The sequence below is a fragment of the Terrapene carolina genome, unplaced genomic scaffold (genome assembly GCF_002925995.2).
Source record: "Terrapene carolina triunguis isolate 2854851 unplaced genomic scaffold, T_m_triunguis-2.0 Scaffold262, whole genome shotgun sequence".
NCBI lineage: Eukaryota > Metazoa > Chordata > Testudines > Emydidae > Terrapene > Terrapene triunguis.
Window position 1 is genome coordinate 4,811,752 of NW_020664613.1, and position 14,898 is coordinate 4,826,649.

The following is a 14,898-nucleotide window of genomic DNA, read 5'->3' on the forward strand; positions in this document are numbered from 1 at the left end:
AGGGTTGCCTGTCTACCTGTTTTCAGTTATGGGGAAAATGATCTGTTCTCTCACAATGGATACCACTCCCTCACTGTTCAGGCCTTCTGTTTGAATGGACAGAGATGGCTCTGAGGTGGTGTCTCTTCTCTGTTTCAGGACTCCAGGGAGATTTCTTTGATCTCTTCATGCTGCAGCCCCTTTAAAATTTTAACTTGGCTGTCTTAAGAACCCATTCCATATAAGCATGACTTTACTTCTCCACCATCATTCCCAACCATCCAATTGTCATCTCTGGAATGGAGTATCAAATTAGTGCCAGCCTGGACAGCTCTGCATCATAGGAACCTCACTGTTCCAAGGGATTCCAAAGGCTAATAGCCCCAGAAACCAATATGACCTACATAGGACCCTTTGTTGTTATTACAAATTATCCAACCTTGCGTGTATATATTTATTCAAAGACTGAGAATGAATAGCTCGGTTAAGCTTGACAGCTTGTTTATGACTGTCTCCTCCTCAGTTGTGTTAATGCTTAGAGACCTATCACATTAAAGAAGACAGGAGAATACAAAACAGAATAACAGACAGGTCTGGATTTATTAGACTTTTCACATTATAGCATTTTTCTGTTCACCGTTTGCAGATCTTGAGAGTGACCACTTTGAGAATTGGAGGGTTCAGTCTCGTATTGCATTTGCTCAGTTGAAACAGTACTACTGATGTTGATTTCCCCAGATTTTATGCTCATAAATTTTAAAATATAAAGGACAAAACACTTGGATTTTGCATGCCATTTTTTTCTTTCACCATTCAGATTTTTCGTAACTGTAGCAAATTGTTTGCAATCCTACAGTTAAGTGTCTAATACTATTTCCATAACAGGTTTATATTTGCAACAGTTCCATCCTGGGAGAAAATATTTCTAAAAAAAAAGTATTTAAAATATATTTATTTTTTTAAAATAAAACCTCCAGGTTTTGTAATCTTCAAGTTAATATAAGAAGGTAGAATAATACCAGACAGATTTGGAGATGCCATTCCCATCAATAGCAGGGATAGTGGATCAGATCCTGCTCAATGCAAAGTCCTTGTTGCACTACTCAGTGGTTCAAAGGTGAATTAAAATTGCCTTGAAAGGGGAGGTGAGGATTCCCTGAGTGTGAAGGAATCTCCATTTGGCAAAGAATCAGAACACTGGCTCTGTGCCACTCCCTGTTGGCCCCCTGGCAGAAGGAGCTTGCTGGAGGAGGTGTGGCTGAAGTGTGCTTCAGTGTAATGGTCCCTTATGGCTGTTACAATCCAGTGCAATTTAGAGTAGCCTTGAGTTTTGTTACAGCTTGTGGTAGAGCCAAATGCTGCTTCCATTGACCTTTGACTTTTGAGAACAGAATTTGGCCCATTATCTCTTATTGATACCAGAGTGGAAGAACCTCCCCTCCCCCCCCAGTCTCTTTCTAAGCACAGTTTTATTTTCCAAACATAGGCAAAACACAAAAAGAGTTCCTCAGCCTACCATGGGCTACAGCTCTCAGGGAATTTTCCCTTTTGCCTTGTTATCTCTCCTTTTTCAGGACCCACAACAACATTCTTCTGTGCTATTTTAATTGAGCACTGCCTCTCAGGGCTTTCTCCTTGGAGGCCCTCTTTCCCCTGTAGGCTCCCAAGGGACTGGAGGCAGTGGGACTTTGGCAGTCTTGCTCAGGGAATTTCAGAGAAAGAGAGAGAGCTCAGAACCCAGAGTAATGAGAGTAGCGAGAGCTCAGAAGAAGGAACAGAGCTGGGCTGAAACCTTCAGGGCGGGGATGCTCCTGAAGCGGGGAGCAGTGGAGTCAGATCAGGTTCGTGAAAGCAGAAGGCAGTTGAGTTACCTGTGAACTTCCCCAGGACAGAGAGCCATGGCCAGAGAGGGTTGAGGGAGATACCTTCTGGCTCTCTAAGCTGGAGAGCTGGAGAGAGCGGAAGACTGGGAAATGATGGGGGGATGAGCTTGCTGAAGTCTCTAAAACCAAACCTGGTAAGCAAACAGGATGGAGACGCTCCCCAGCTCTAGGTTCTGAGGTGGGAGGTGGGGGTGAGAGGTGCTGGAGCTGTACTTGGTGTGTTGATATATTATTGGGACTTGAAAGAGTGAGTGTACTGTTTGGTCTGTGCTGGACAAATCTGGATTGTGGTGGAGAATCTTTTGTGCTAATTAACCCTGCAAAAGGTTATTTATATGTGGAAAGCTTGTGTGGAGTTACTGGAGGATACGGAAGAAAAGAGAAACTGAGGCAAAAGCACTGGTCCTGTGGTGCCCTGCTGCAGCACTAGGAAGGAGATGCCTTCTCACATATGGTGAAGAATGCAAGCAGGTGATCAGCCCATGGGAAAAAGGAACTGTGAATGCCTGGAAGAGGGCACTCAAGGCAGGGGGCTGCTTGCATGGTCACTCTGAAGCCATGAGGGGCACCCAGGACAGTTACCCTTGGAGACGGATCTTCAACTATTTTTTTTATTTTCAAAGTTTTTTTCTGTTTTGTGTTTAATTCAGACCATTACATTATGGATCACATTCCCAGCGGAGGTAATTGGCATAGCTTCATAGACTGGAGGTATACGAATTACACCAGGGGAGGATCTGGTCACAAGAAAGCGGTTCAAAAAATATAGTTGCATAGAATACTAGGAATATTTGCATCACTTCCTGAATATTAAAATGAGTTCAGAGATGTTTGTCATTAAGGATTTCTACTTCATTTCAGAGGTGCTGGAACAATTTGTATAGTGGGGTTGCTGAGAGCCATGAATCAAACTGTAAATCCTGTATATAATGGAAACCACTTAAAGCCAGTGGGTGTTGCAGCACCCCTAGAACCTCTAGTTCCAGCATCTATGGTCCATTTTTGAAAGCAGTTTATGGTCAAATCATGTCATTGTATATTTAATGCAGATTTCTCAAAGGCAAAACATTCAGGGGCTCAAAAGTTTTCTGTGAGGCACAGAGACATCTAGTTGTCTCTTTCTTCCCCCGCCCCTCCCATTTTTGGTTTGTGACATTTCAGCAGAATAGAATTAGCTGTGTGAGAACAGTAATTGCTTATCCTACAGATCTCAATATCAAATAGTCAGTGTGACTTAAACAATCTATACAGCTGTTTCATTAACTACTGTGTGACTGAACTCACTTTTTGTAATGAAGTTTGTCTTTCATTTGTCCTTTTGTAAGCTTTTTTTCAAACTTAAATTTAACAACATTTGTTTTTAAAAGAGACACCAAAACACACCCTTTTGATTGCTGCCATTCACCCCAGCACATTGTATTACTGCTCCTTTGCTTTTGATGGCAATTACAGGGTTCAGAAGCTAATTTGTAGAAGATATTCTTCCAGCAGCAGCTGCATCTGGCTTCTTGGCAGACTCCTCAAGCAGTTATATTGGTGGCTTTGGAGTTGCCTCTGGGTTTACTGGGGTAATGATGAGGATGGGCTGTCTGGGCTGTCTTACGCTCCTGGATGTCATTTTATTTTTTGATTACCCTTTTAATCTAAGTAATTTTGTCCATTTTTATCCATTTATTAAAAAAGTCCACTGCAAACTCTTTTGAAGAGCTACATTCCATTTGCACTAGCAATGCATCACTTGCTTATGCCTGTCATAAATTGGTTTTCTGCACAATTCTAAGCAAAAGTCTCAGAACAACCCATATCCCATTATGCTGGTAATTAATCGTGCATTAACTTCTCTCTCTCTCTATTAAAAGTAAAATATGAAAGCTGTTTGCTGCTGGGTCTGAAAACACACATTGTTTTGCATGCATGTACATAAGTCTTTTCATTGCGAATAGGACCCAAAGTGATTAAACAAGCTCTCTTAATATGTTAATTTATAATTTTAATTACAACAATCTTGTATATATAGTCATTAGTGAATACTAATATAAATATTTTTCTACCTTTTTATTCATAATGCATAAACCAATCATCCAGTTACTTCTCGGCAGTTGCCTGTTTTTGTTTCATAATACAATCTTTGTTCTCAGTTATGAATGCATTTTGTTCATTCCTGTCTTGAATAATCCCTCATTAAGCTAGTCACTTTCTGCTCCATGCTAAAAAGGAAAAATTATCATGCAAATATGGCATGCCATATTAAAAAGCACATTACCAAACACTTTTGTTGCTGTCCTTCAATTAGTTTCCCTTCTTTGAATTTAATTTCATTTGTTGTTAAACTACTGACTTGATGTATGGACTCATGAATTTGAGGCTGCTGCCAAGAATGTAGAAGGAAAAAAAAAATCAAAGCCTCTTCAGAAGGTTGCAGAGGCAAAACTGAAATGAATTTGCTTCACCTTTGACAAGAACACTTGAGCAGCATTTGAGTCGTCTGATGATTCAGCTTGACTAATTAGCCGATTATTTATTTCAAGAATAAAGGCACTGTTTTACAATTAGAGAAGTGTAAAGTAATCTAAGAAATTTGGTAATGACAGATGACTTAAGTAACTTCTGAGATAAACAGTATCTGCTCAAACTTGTCTCGCTGAGTGTTCTCAAGCTGTAGTTAAACTGCTCTTTGAGTCTTGGTAAAATAGTAGGAAGCCAATTGTTTGTTTGTTCGCCCAACATTACACTTCAGAAAGTAGCTCACATTATTCTTTTGCCAGTGTGTCAAATTTGCATGGTTTTTAAGGTATGTGTAAGTTGTATTTCTCTTGATTAAAAGCTTTTGGTTCAAAGCAATACTTTTTAATTGCCTAATGATATAAGTCAGTTCTTAGGAAAGAACCGTGCATTTAGGAGTTCATTTGCAATATAACTGAAAAATTCATTGCATGGCAGTAAAACAATTTACTGTTAATTACAAGGAGAAGAATTTGCTGTACCATGCTCACAGATTGCCATGAATCATGCAGCACTCCTAGAGATTTATAACAGATGTGTAAGTGGGATGAATTAGCAGGGTTTAATAACAGAGACACAAATCATGCAGACTTCAAGGAGCTTTAATTGATATACTAGAATGTGACGGGCATGAATCACTCAGCCATTCAACAGCACTGTAACATATGGTCAGCTCAATATGCTGCATCTTAAATCGGTTGGTAAGTCGTTGGTTGTCCCATATGGTGGAAGCAATATATTTTTCATGATTTTTTTTTTAAATACTGTATTTTACATCTATTTTTAAGATATGATTATAATACATATTATTAAATGGTCTCCTGATACCCATTATGGATGTTTTCTTATTTTTTTTTCCTTAAAATTTCTTTAAAAACAAACAAACTAAAAAGATTATTCTGAAAAAGTCTAAAATGATTGTCAGAAGCCATAAGTACTGTTGCTTCACTCATTTACTATTGCCACATTTGATCCTGCTTGAAGTGCATATGGAAGCAGAGCTTGTACCAGGAATGCTACAGCAATTGCAGGGACCTGTGAACCAAATAACCCATAGCAACGATGAAACTGATAGCTGTCTGGCTTTGCATATAGTTTTACTGATAGGCAAAATTTGGAGACAAATAGGACTCATGCCACCCTAACCAAAAAAAAAAAAAAAATTGCACCTCCAAAATGGTTGTGAAGTTCACAACTGCTCTGATTTGTATGTGCTACAGTATGAACTCTAATGGACAGCAATCAAAAGTTTAAGTATTTATATGTCTTCATTGTAAATAGTACAAACAAGAGTAACACCTTGCTCCTGTAATCATCTTGAAAACCTTAAATAGCTAATTGCAGACTAATACCGATGGGTACAGAAACATCCACCTGTAATACACTGAGAATTATTTATTCAAACATATACAAGTATGTAGACTGGTAAAGGTTTTGTAGCCAGACTGTAAACACATTTTTATTGGGACAGGAATCTGGCAGTCCGTGGAAAAGCTTTAGCAGTTGTATTAGTAAACCTGACAGACTTGAGAAAGGAATATTGCATCTTTAGAACTGTGGCTGCCAGAATTTAATGTCAACAATTAAAATTTATTTTGATCCTTACCTAGTGTTTATTACTGTTTGTATACACAACAGACCTTACTAATACAGAGATGCACTATTAGATGGAATTACCATCTGTTCAGAGTGAAATGCTGGCATCTGTCTTAGATTCTAAAACTAAAATGATATTATTTCAAACAAAAACAAAATTAACTGCTCTTTACTTAGCAACTTCGTTTTTGCATGTGCGCTCACATACATAGGAAAGGCTTATTTGTAATGACCTATATTTGGATATATGACTTTAAAATAAGCTATATGGACCATCTGTCTTTACTGGTCTTTTTGGTGCCCTCTGTTACTCAATGGCATGCAGCAATCATAGGCTTTTAAATACTGTTTTAGCTTTACAATATATTAAATATGTATTATAGTGCAAGACATTAAAACTACATAATTAAAATATCCAAAATGTGACTTTGAATCTACTAAAATACAGTATGCTCATTATTTTGACAGATGTGTCTTAACAGAATGTGACTGAAAAAAATTTAAATAGGTAAAATTATAGTCAATTCATCTTAACATAGTAGCTACAGGTACCACAGTGACACCTTTAGGAAAATATATACTGTATCTTTTAGTCCTGAATATTTTTAATTTCAGCATACAGTACCACGAAGGCCAACGTTACAGATTTATTTTCAGCTTTTTGGGGGGTCTGGACTTAAGGATAGGCTCTCACTGTGTGCAAGGAGGTGAATTCTCAAGTACCAAGGACATTGTAGTTTTAAATACTGATGTTATAGGAAAGACTTTCTGAAAGGCTAGGCTTCTATTCCATATATCACCAAATAATAAATTGTGTCATGCCAGTGTTTAATGCATGTACACAGTGCATTAACTGTAACTGTAGTACATTTATTTGTGCTAGAGGAGACTTGAAAATGATTAAAAGATCAATACTTCCCTGTCACAGAAGCAAGTGTTACGATGCATTTAAGTAGTTAATTGCATCAGCCCCATAAAAGCTTCAAGTTTGGGTAGCAGGGATGCCATAATTACAGTCCAAGCAGCTACCATTTATTAATGGTGGACTTCTAAGGGAGATATGTTTGTTGTCATAAGCATTGGCTATCTGTGTACATTTTAGAAATAATGAATTTTAGTGTTTCTGTTTTAGCATCAGTAAGTTGAACCGGAGGGCTCAACCTCAGTACTTGCATTTAAAATGCTGACGTACACCTATTCTCTCCAGCGATGAAGTTTTGATTGTTAAGCCACGTTTTCTGTTTAAACCTCTGCATTTATATTGAAATTCATTAGTATTCTGCCCTACTTATGCAGGGAAAGCTTATGACCTCACACCACACTACTTTAATTTTGACATTGTAAATTTCTAACATAGCGGTGTGATGCTAATTAGATTGTGAAGTCCTAAATGATGTCTAAGTAGGAATTTACAACACACGCAGTATGGTTGGGTTTTTTTCAATCCCTTCAAGAAGAGTATTTATCAAGTTGGAGGAAAAGAAATAACAACATGCTATGGGTTAATGGGAGAAAAGAAAAGTATGTTAATAGTCCTATAAATGCAAGAATCTTTAAAAGGACATCATTAATTCAATCCAAATGAAGGTCTATACAATGAACACATAGTATACACAAGGGCGTGTTGTGATGCAATTCATCAGATTTTGAAGACCTGTATTTCAGTCCAGATCATGTTATTCCTGAAGTGAGTTTGGTGCCGTATAGTCATCATGGGAATGGTTTAATTGAATGTGTTTCCATCATATCTCCCTTCCAGTCGCCCACAATGAAGATTCATTTATTAAATCCTTATTTATCAGACAGAGGGGTTACTAACAATATAAGATGGATATGGATTCCACTAATAAAGAACTACTGTACATCAGCTGTAGACAATAGCTGGTTACACTGCTTTGCTGAATCAATCCACTCACACCTGTAGGACCATCATTTCGTTATCCAAACAGGTCATGCTGCCCTCCAGTGGCTTACTGTACAGTGTTTTTTAAAAACTTCAGTAGTTTTATTTCTTAATTCAACTGTAGAGTAATCATCACAGTTGGCTTGATTAAATAGGTGTCACACTGAATGTTCCAGTATTGGGGGGGAAAAAAGTAATAATATCAAACTCTGTGACATGCTCATACCTGCAAAGAGTCAGTCTTCTATCAGCTTCGTAGTGTCCTACAGAGCACCAGCTTTTAGGCAAGAAAAGATGTAGAGTAACATTTACTCAAGTTGGAGAATTATCTGTATACATGACAATGGCTCATAAAATTATATATCTGCTTTGAGGAAGAATCTTTCATGGAAACAGTGAGGATGTGCCAAACTGGTTATTTGCTAGAGGGCAATCACCGCGTTGGTCCTCAATACAAGTACTGGGATAATGGTTGTGCTTTTGTTGACCAACATTTGTTCACTTTGTGGCAAAATCTTGTTTTATTATGTACCAGAGTGCTAAAATGCAGTTAGGAAGAAGCTACTAAAGTTTGATTTCCCTCTGAGCTTAGGCCCTGACCCTGCATTGAGAACTCTGTGGGAGTATGCCTACATGGAGCCCCTTAAGAGCAATGCAGAATTGGGGGCTAAGAGTCTAATCAAAGAGAGAACATTAATTCTATTATGCGGAAGTGATTCAGATTATTAAGGGTCCATAAGAGTTATGTCTCATGGTCTGCTAGGGATGGAATAGTAGATAATTGTATCCGAAGTTTGAAGAGCAAATGAGGCATTACTACAGGGTTGAGACTAGGGTTTTTTTTAAAATATCAAGAATCCTTCAATTAGTATAGTAGCACAGTATAGTGGCTCTGTGGAGATTTGCATTTATTGTTTGGTTGACCAGAAACTGGGTCCCTCATAAACAATATATTACGTGTATGAAATTAAGTTCCAAGCAGTCTGGACAGTTATGCATGGGTAACAATTTTTTTCCCTACACATAGCTCCAAGAAAACTTGCTGCCCCTCTTCTTGAAGGAGTAAACAGCACAGTGTTAAAGATAAATTGGAATGAACCTGAAGAACTTAATGGGCCTTCTCCCATCTACCAGCTGGAAAGAATGGATTCATCTTTAGCTATAACGAGGGTGGAAGTAATGAAAGGAATCCGTTTCCCAGGAAATGGTTATTACAAATTCCCCAGTTCTACTCTCCCTGCCAATACCGACTTTACAGGTAAATGAGTTTAAATTACTTACAGAATGTTTAAATTGTACTCTGCATTTGTTTTACCATTTATTATCTTCTATATCATTTTTATTGCTAGATCTGTAGATTTTACTTTGAGTATTGTGTGATTGTTAGCTATGGAAAGACTACTTCAGTTGTGCTAAGTCTATAACTGAATGCATTCACTTGAAAGTTACAAATTCTCACAAAGAACCTGTAGAAAACTTTATCAGACATGGGATTTTGATTCCTTTGGACTCAGACACTGAGCTATGGTGAACTCTGCTGCAGACATGATACATTTCTTAGTGGGAAGTATAAACTGGGTTTTTATTTATTTTTCTGGGGTGAGATCTCTGCAGTGTATTCACTATTGATTCTAAAGAGTGTTTCCTCCTCTGCTACCATTTAGTGTCCCAGTGGTGGTGTGAGAGCTGGTAGAAAAACTCTCTCTCCCTTGCTCCTGTTTTGGATTTCTCTAGTATTCTAAGAGTGATGGGACAAAATGTATCTGTGACTATGGACATCAGTGTTTTGGGTGTGTGGTGGGGGCAGGGGATGGGGGATTCACCAATCTGACAAATTGACTGGTACCTATAGTTCTGCTATTTCTGGGTTGCTGCTTCCTATCATCAGCACTCTTTCTGTCTTTGTTTCTGGCTTGGGAGAGTGAACTTTTCAGGTGGCAAGTATCAGAGGGGTAGCCGTGTTAGTCTGGATCTGTAAAAGCAGCAAAGAGTCCTGTGGCACCTTATAGACTAACAGACGTATTGGAGCATGAGCTTTCGTGGGTGAATACATGCATCCGACGAAGTGGGTATTCACCCATGAAAGCTCATGCTCCAATACGTCTGTTAGTCTATAAGGTGCCACAGGACTCTTTGCTGCCTTTTCAGGTGGAAAGCCTGTGAAAGATAAGAAAATAAGAACATAAGAATGGCCATACTGGGTCAGACCAAAGGTCCATCTAGCCCAGTATCCTGTCTACCGACAGTGGCCAATGCCAGGTGCCCCAGAGAGAGTGAATCTAACAGGTAATGATCAAGTGATCTCTCTCCTGCCATCAATCTCCACCCTCTGACAAACAGAGGCTAGGGACACCATTCCTTACCTATCCTGGCTAATAGCCATTAATGGACTTAACCTCCATGAATGTATCTAGTTCTCTTTTAAACCCTGTTATAGTCCTAGCCTTCACAACCTCCTCAGGCAAGAAGTTCCATAGGTTGATTGTGTGCTGTGTGAAGAAGAACTTCCTTTTATTTGTTTTAAACCTGCTGCCCATTAATTTCATTTGGTGGCCCCTAGTTCTTATATTATGGGAACAAGTAAATAACTTTTCCTTATTCACTTTCTCCACACCACTCATGATTTTATATACCTATATCATATCCCCCCGTAGTCTCCTCTTTTCCAAGCTGAAAAGTCCTAGCCTCTTTAATCTCTCCTCATATGGGACCCATTCCAAACCCCTGATCATTTTAGTTGCCCTTCTCTGAACCTTTTCTAATGCCAGTATATCTTTTTTGAGATGAGGAGACCACATCTGTACACAGTATTCAAGTTGTGGGCATACCATGGATTTCTATAAGGGCAATAAGATATTCTCCGTCTTATTCTCTATCCCTTTTTTAATGATTCCTAAAATCCTGTTTGCTTTTTCGACTGCCATTGAACACTGCGTGGACGTCTTCAGAGAACTATCCACGATGACTCCAAGATCTCTTTCCTGATTAGTTGTAGCTAAATTAGCCCCCATTATATTGTATTTATAGTTGGGGTTTTCTTTTCCAATGTGCATTACTTTACATTTATCCACATTAAATTGCATTTGCGATTTTGTTGCCCAATCACTTAGTTTTGTGAGATCTTTTTGAAGTTCTTCACAGTCTGCTTTGGTCTTAACTATCTTGAGCAGTTTAGTATCATCTGCAAACTTTGCCACCTCACTGTTTACCCCTTTCTCCAGATCATTTATGAATAAGTTGAACAGGATTGGTCCTAGGACTGACTCTTGGGGAACACCACTAGTTACCCCTCTCCATTCTGAAAATTTACCGTTTATTCCTTCCCTTTGTTCCCTGTCTTTTAACCAGTTCTCAATCCATGAAAGGATCTTCCCTCTTACCCCATGACAACTTAATTTACGTAAGAGCCTTTGGTGAGAGACCTTTTCAAAGGCTTTCTGGAAACCTAAGTACACTATGTCCACTGGATCCCCCTTGTCCACATGTTTGTTGACCCCTGCGCTCTATTGAAATAATCTGCTTCTGCTGATGCCCTTCATTTTGTGGACCAGACAAGTGTGTTTCCAGGGCATCAATGGAAAGTTGAGCTGCTTGGGAAATGTCTAGGCCAAGCTGATGATGATTTCTGAGATGCCAGCTCATGGTACCGATTGAATCTGGTGAAAATAATGAAGGCCAAAGTGTTCACTTTTCTCTGATTTCCTGTTGACGTGCTGAATAAATCAATGTCAATTAAAAGTCTTGTATTCACTCATTTTGCTGACTTTGTCTTAAGGTGCTTTAAGCACAGTGGTGATTCATGGGAGTTGTGCATAGCAAGCCCCTAGCAACAGCCAGTGGACTCTCCACAACACCTAAATTGCTTGATGTTCGTTCCCCTGATATTAAAAGCATGTAACCTCCCCTGCATGTTTAGTGAAAATCTTTTTATTTGCTCATCCCATTGTCTCTCTGTACTGTTGTGTTCTAAACTGCATAGGGATCAAGGGTGCAGTTTTTCTGATTGAGCTATTGCTATCAGCTCCCATCTCTCCAGTGGAGGGGGATATTCCCACTATTAGTCTGAGGAGAGCCAAAGAGTGATGGATATCACTGAATCTCCCCTCCACTCGTGCTCAGAAGCCCCGGAGTGTTCCATTTCCCTTCAATGGGTGGGACAGCTAACTGGGCTCATTAATGTAATCTGTTCTGTTGTCGTGACTTTGGTGCTACAAGCGAAGTGTTGTTTGACCATGGGACAGTGCAGTCAGGTTGTTTGTACTATTGAAACTGAGGTCTAGGAGGAAGGAGAAGGTCTCTCTGGAGATGGTTGAAGCGGACTCTGGAAGGTATAGACAGAAGGGATGGGAGAAGATGTTAAAATAAAATCCCCTTTAATTTGCCATTTTGTGGTTTCTTATGATACAGTTAAATGTCATTTATCATCACTTGGGATTATAATCTTTCTGTGGAGATCAGCTATTAGTCATAGTATCTGGAGATGGGCTGGGACTGAAATATGGTAAGCAATTTGTCCAGACATCTACAGATAACGCCTGGCGATCAGGTTAAATCAGCCAGTATGATACCCAGAAATGTAGAAGTCATGTATCTTGACAACTCAATAAATTATCCACAAATAAAAACATGGGTAGCTGTACATTCAGTCATCTGGATTCAGCACCCCTTCCAAAATATCACTGGGGGAGAGAGAGGGCAGAGAAATTGAAGAATGAGACCATCAAAAGAAAGAAGTGTATGGAAGGTAAAAAATCCTTTTTAATTGTTTTCTCCACATATTCCTTCCCTAAATCTTTCCCTTACAATGCAGTACTGAAGTCAGGCATTTAGCATACAGTGTATTCTTTAGATGGAATGGTTTCGCTATGCATACAGCTGTGTGCATTTTTGACACAAAAGTGTGCCAACTTGTACATGCCAGCCAGCAGACATGATGTGTGTGAATACTTACTGTTCCAGAAAAGACAGATCCATTTATTCATTGCTAATAAATGTAGTTGTCCTCACTGCCTTCCCTGATCATTCTTATACTCTGAGGGGCAAGTAATAGGGGCAGATGTATTATCTGGGAAGTTTTCCAAATTCATCTTATAAAAAGAAGTTAGGCAATAAACATTGGCTGTACTAAGAAGCATCCTTCTGTCTGTAACAAAGCCTCCAGCTGCACAGTAAAATGTGCTCTGAGTATACATTAGGTAGAGAGGAAGTCAGGTATAGAAGAAAATCACTTCTGCCACAGCTGTCCACAAGCAACTTGTCAGTTCCCAAAACTATGAAGAATTTTCCTCTATACAGCTGCATGTTTAAGGCATCTGCAAATAGTCTTTTACTGAAGAGGCGGATTGAATTATTTTGAACACTCCTGCCCTACCCTGGAAGTAACAAAACATGTCCTAAATTATCTGCATTCTCCATATTTTGCAAAATGTTACCGGGTGCACTAATTGTTAGTAATTTTGCTTAGGTGATGCTGTTTCAGGTCCTGTTATATCAATGTTGCTGGTACTGTTTCACTAGACTCTTTTGCAGTCTCTGAAGTGTTCAAAATACACTTTGTTTCATGAGACGAACTTAACTGGGGAGGAGGTCAGTGAGGTGACTTCCATGACTATGGTTATGAGAACATCTAGCAATCTCCGTCTGCAGAAGGTGGAAGGATGGGAACTCCTTTCTGCCCTAGAGATGTTGATGAAGCCAGGTGGTCAACGTATATGTTCCCTTTAAAACATTACCTTGATTCTGGTTCTGAGACTTGCTTAGAAGCTACTATTTTTGTTAATGCGTTTTTAGCATGTGTCCTTATGTTTAAAATTCTCTTTGGTAATAAAGAAAATGGGGGGGGGAAACTACTGATATCTTTGTTAATTTTCCAACTGTGGATTTAGTGGCTGGTTAGGAAGAGGGAGTCGATTACAGTTTAATATGTCTTAATTGGAGAAAGTACTCTTTAGGGCAGTTTTTCAAAGGGCCTTCCAAAATACCTGTTTGTGTGCCATAAAACTCACTTACAAGTCTAAGGGCTGGTCTACACTTACCCCCCAAATCGAAGTAAGGTACGCAAATTCAGCTACGTGAATAACGTAGCTGAATTCGACATACCTTACTTCGACCTTACCGCGGTTCAGACGCGGTCCACACGCGGCAGGCAGGCTCCCCATCGACTTCGCGGTACTCCTCTCGCTGAGCTGGAGTACCGCAGTCGACGGGGATCACTTCCTGGTTCGATTTATCGCGTCTAGACCAGACGCGATAAATCGAACTCGGAACTTCGATCCGCAGCCGTCGAACTAACCGGTAAGTGTAGACTAGCCTTAAGAGAGTTACTTGTGCTGGGAATTTGTGATTGCAAAGAAGATGACTCTAGAGTACAGAGAGGGTATTTTCAGTCGTCAAAAATTTGTCCTGTTGAATGTAGTTTACCAATTAGTTGTTTTGTTTAGCATATTTACAATGAGTATTGTTCATGTCTCTCTAATTTAAAGTCCTCAATCATCCAAAGTTATTGAAGAATCAGATTTAATATTTTCTTCTTCCCCCTCAACATACCTGTAAGTAATTAACAGTGGTCAGAGCAGCAGCAGAGATGTTATTGTTGATGCTGATGTGTTTGCTGCTCGAGAGAAGCTTCCAAATTTTTGTTAGTGGGAGCATTTACAGTGGCTATTGGCTTTATTTAGATTTTGCCTTTTTTTCATTGCTATATACAGTATGTTTAATACATAGTCTGAACTTGGCTAGTGATTAGTATCCTTAGCACAGACTAAGAAGAAGAGATTACACTGAGATTTATGTACACTGAGAGATACTTGTAAGCCTTGTGGAACAGGGTGCTCTGTCCCCGTTAAGTGGTAGGGGGACTGGAGCTAGCTATCCCTTGTTGCAGTTCTGGAACACATAAAGGTCTAGGAAATGGTACGGGCAGTTGCTGGGAGAAAAGAAGTGGTCCTGAGGTGATAGTGTCTGCGGGGGGTGGGACCCAAACAGGTTACTGCTTATTTAAGGGATTGGGACCCAGGAGCCTGGTATTGTAGGGTA

At 39.3% G+C, this 14,898-nt stretch overlaps 1 protein-coding gene across 1 annotated transcript in view; it reads left to right on the top strand.

The window, feature by feature from the left end:
* USH2A (usherin) overlaps positions 1 to 14,898 on the top strand; it is a 558,238-nt gene that overhangs the window by 124,651 nt on the left and 418,689 nt on the right. Inside the window, exon 20 of the mRNA XM_026657662.2 lies at positions 8,891 to 9,121. Within this exon, the coding sequence (XP_026513447.1) occupies positions 8,891 to 9,121 (231 nt within the window). The remainder of the gene's footprint in view (positions 1 to 8,890; positions 9,122 to 14,898) is intronic.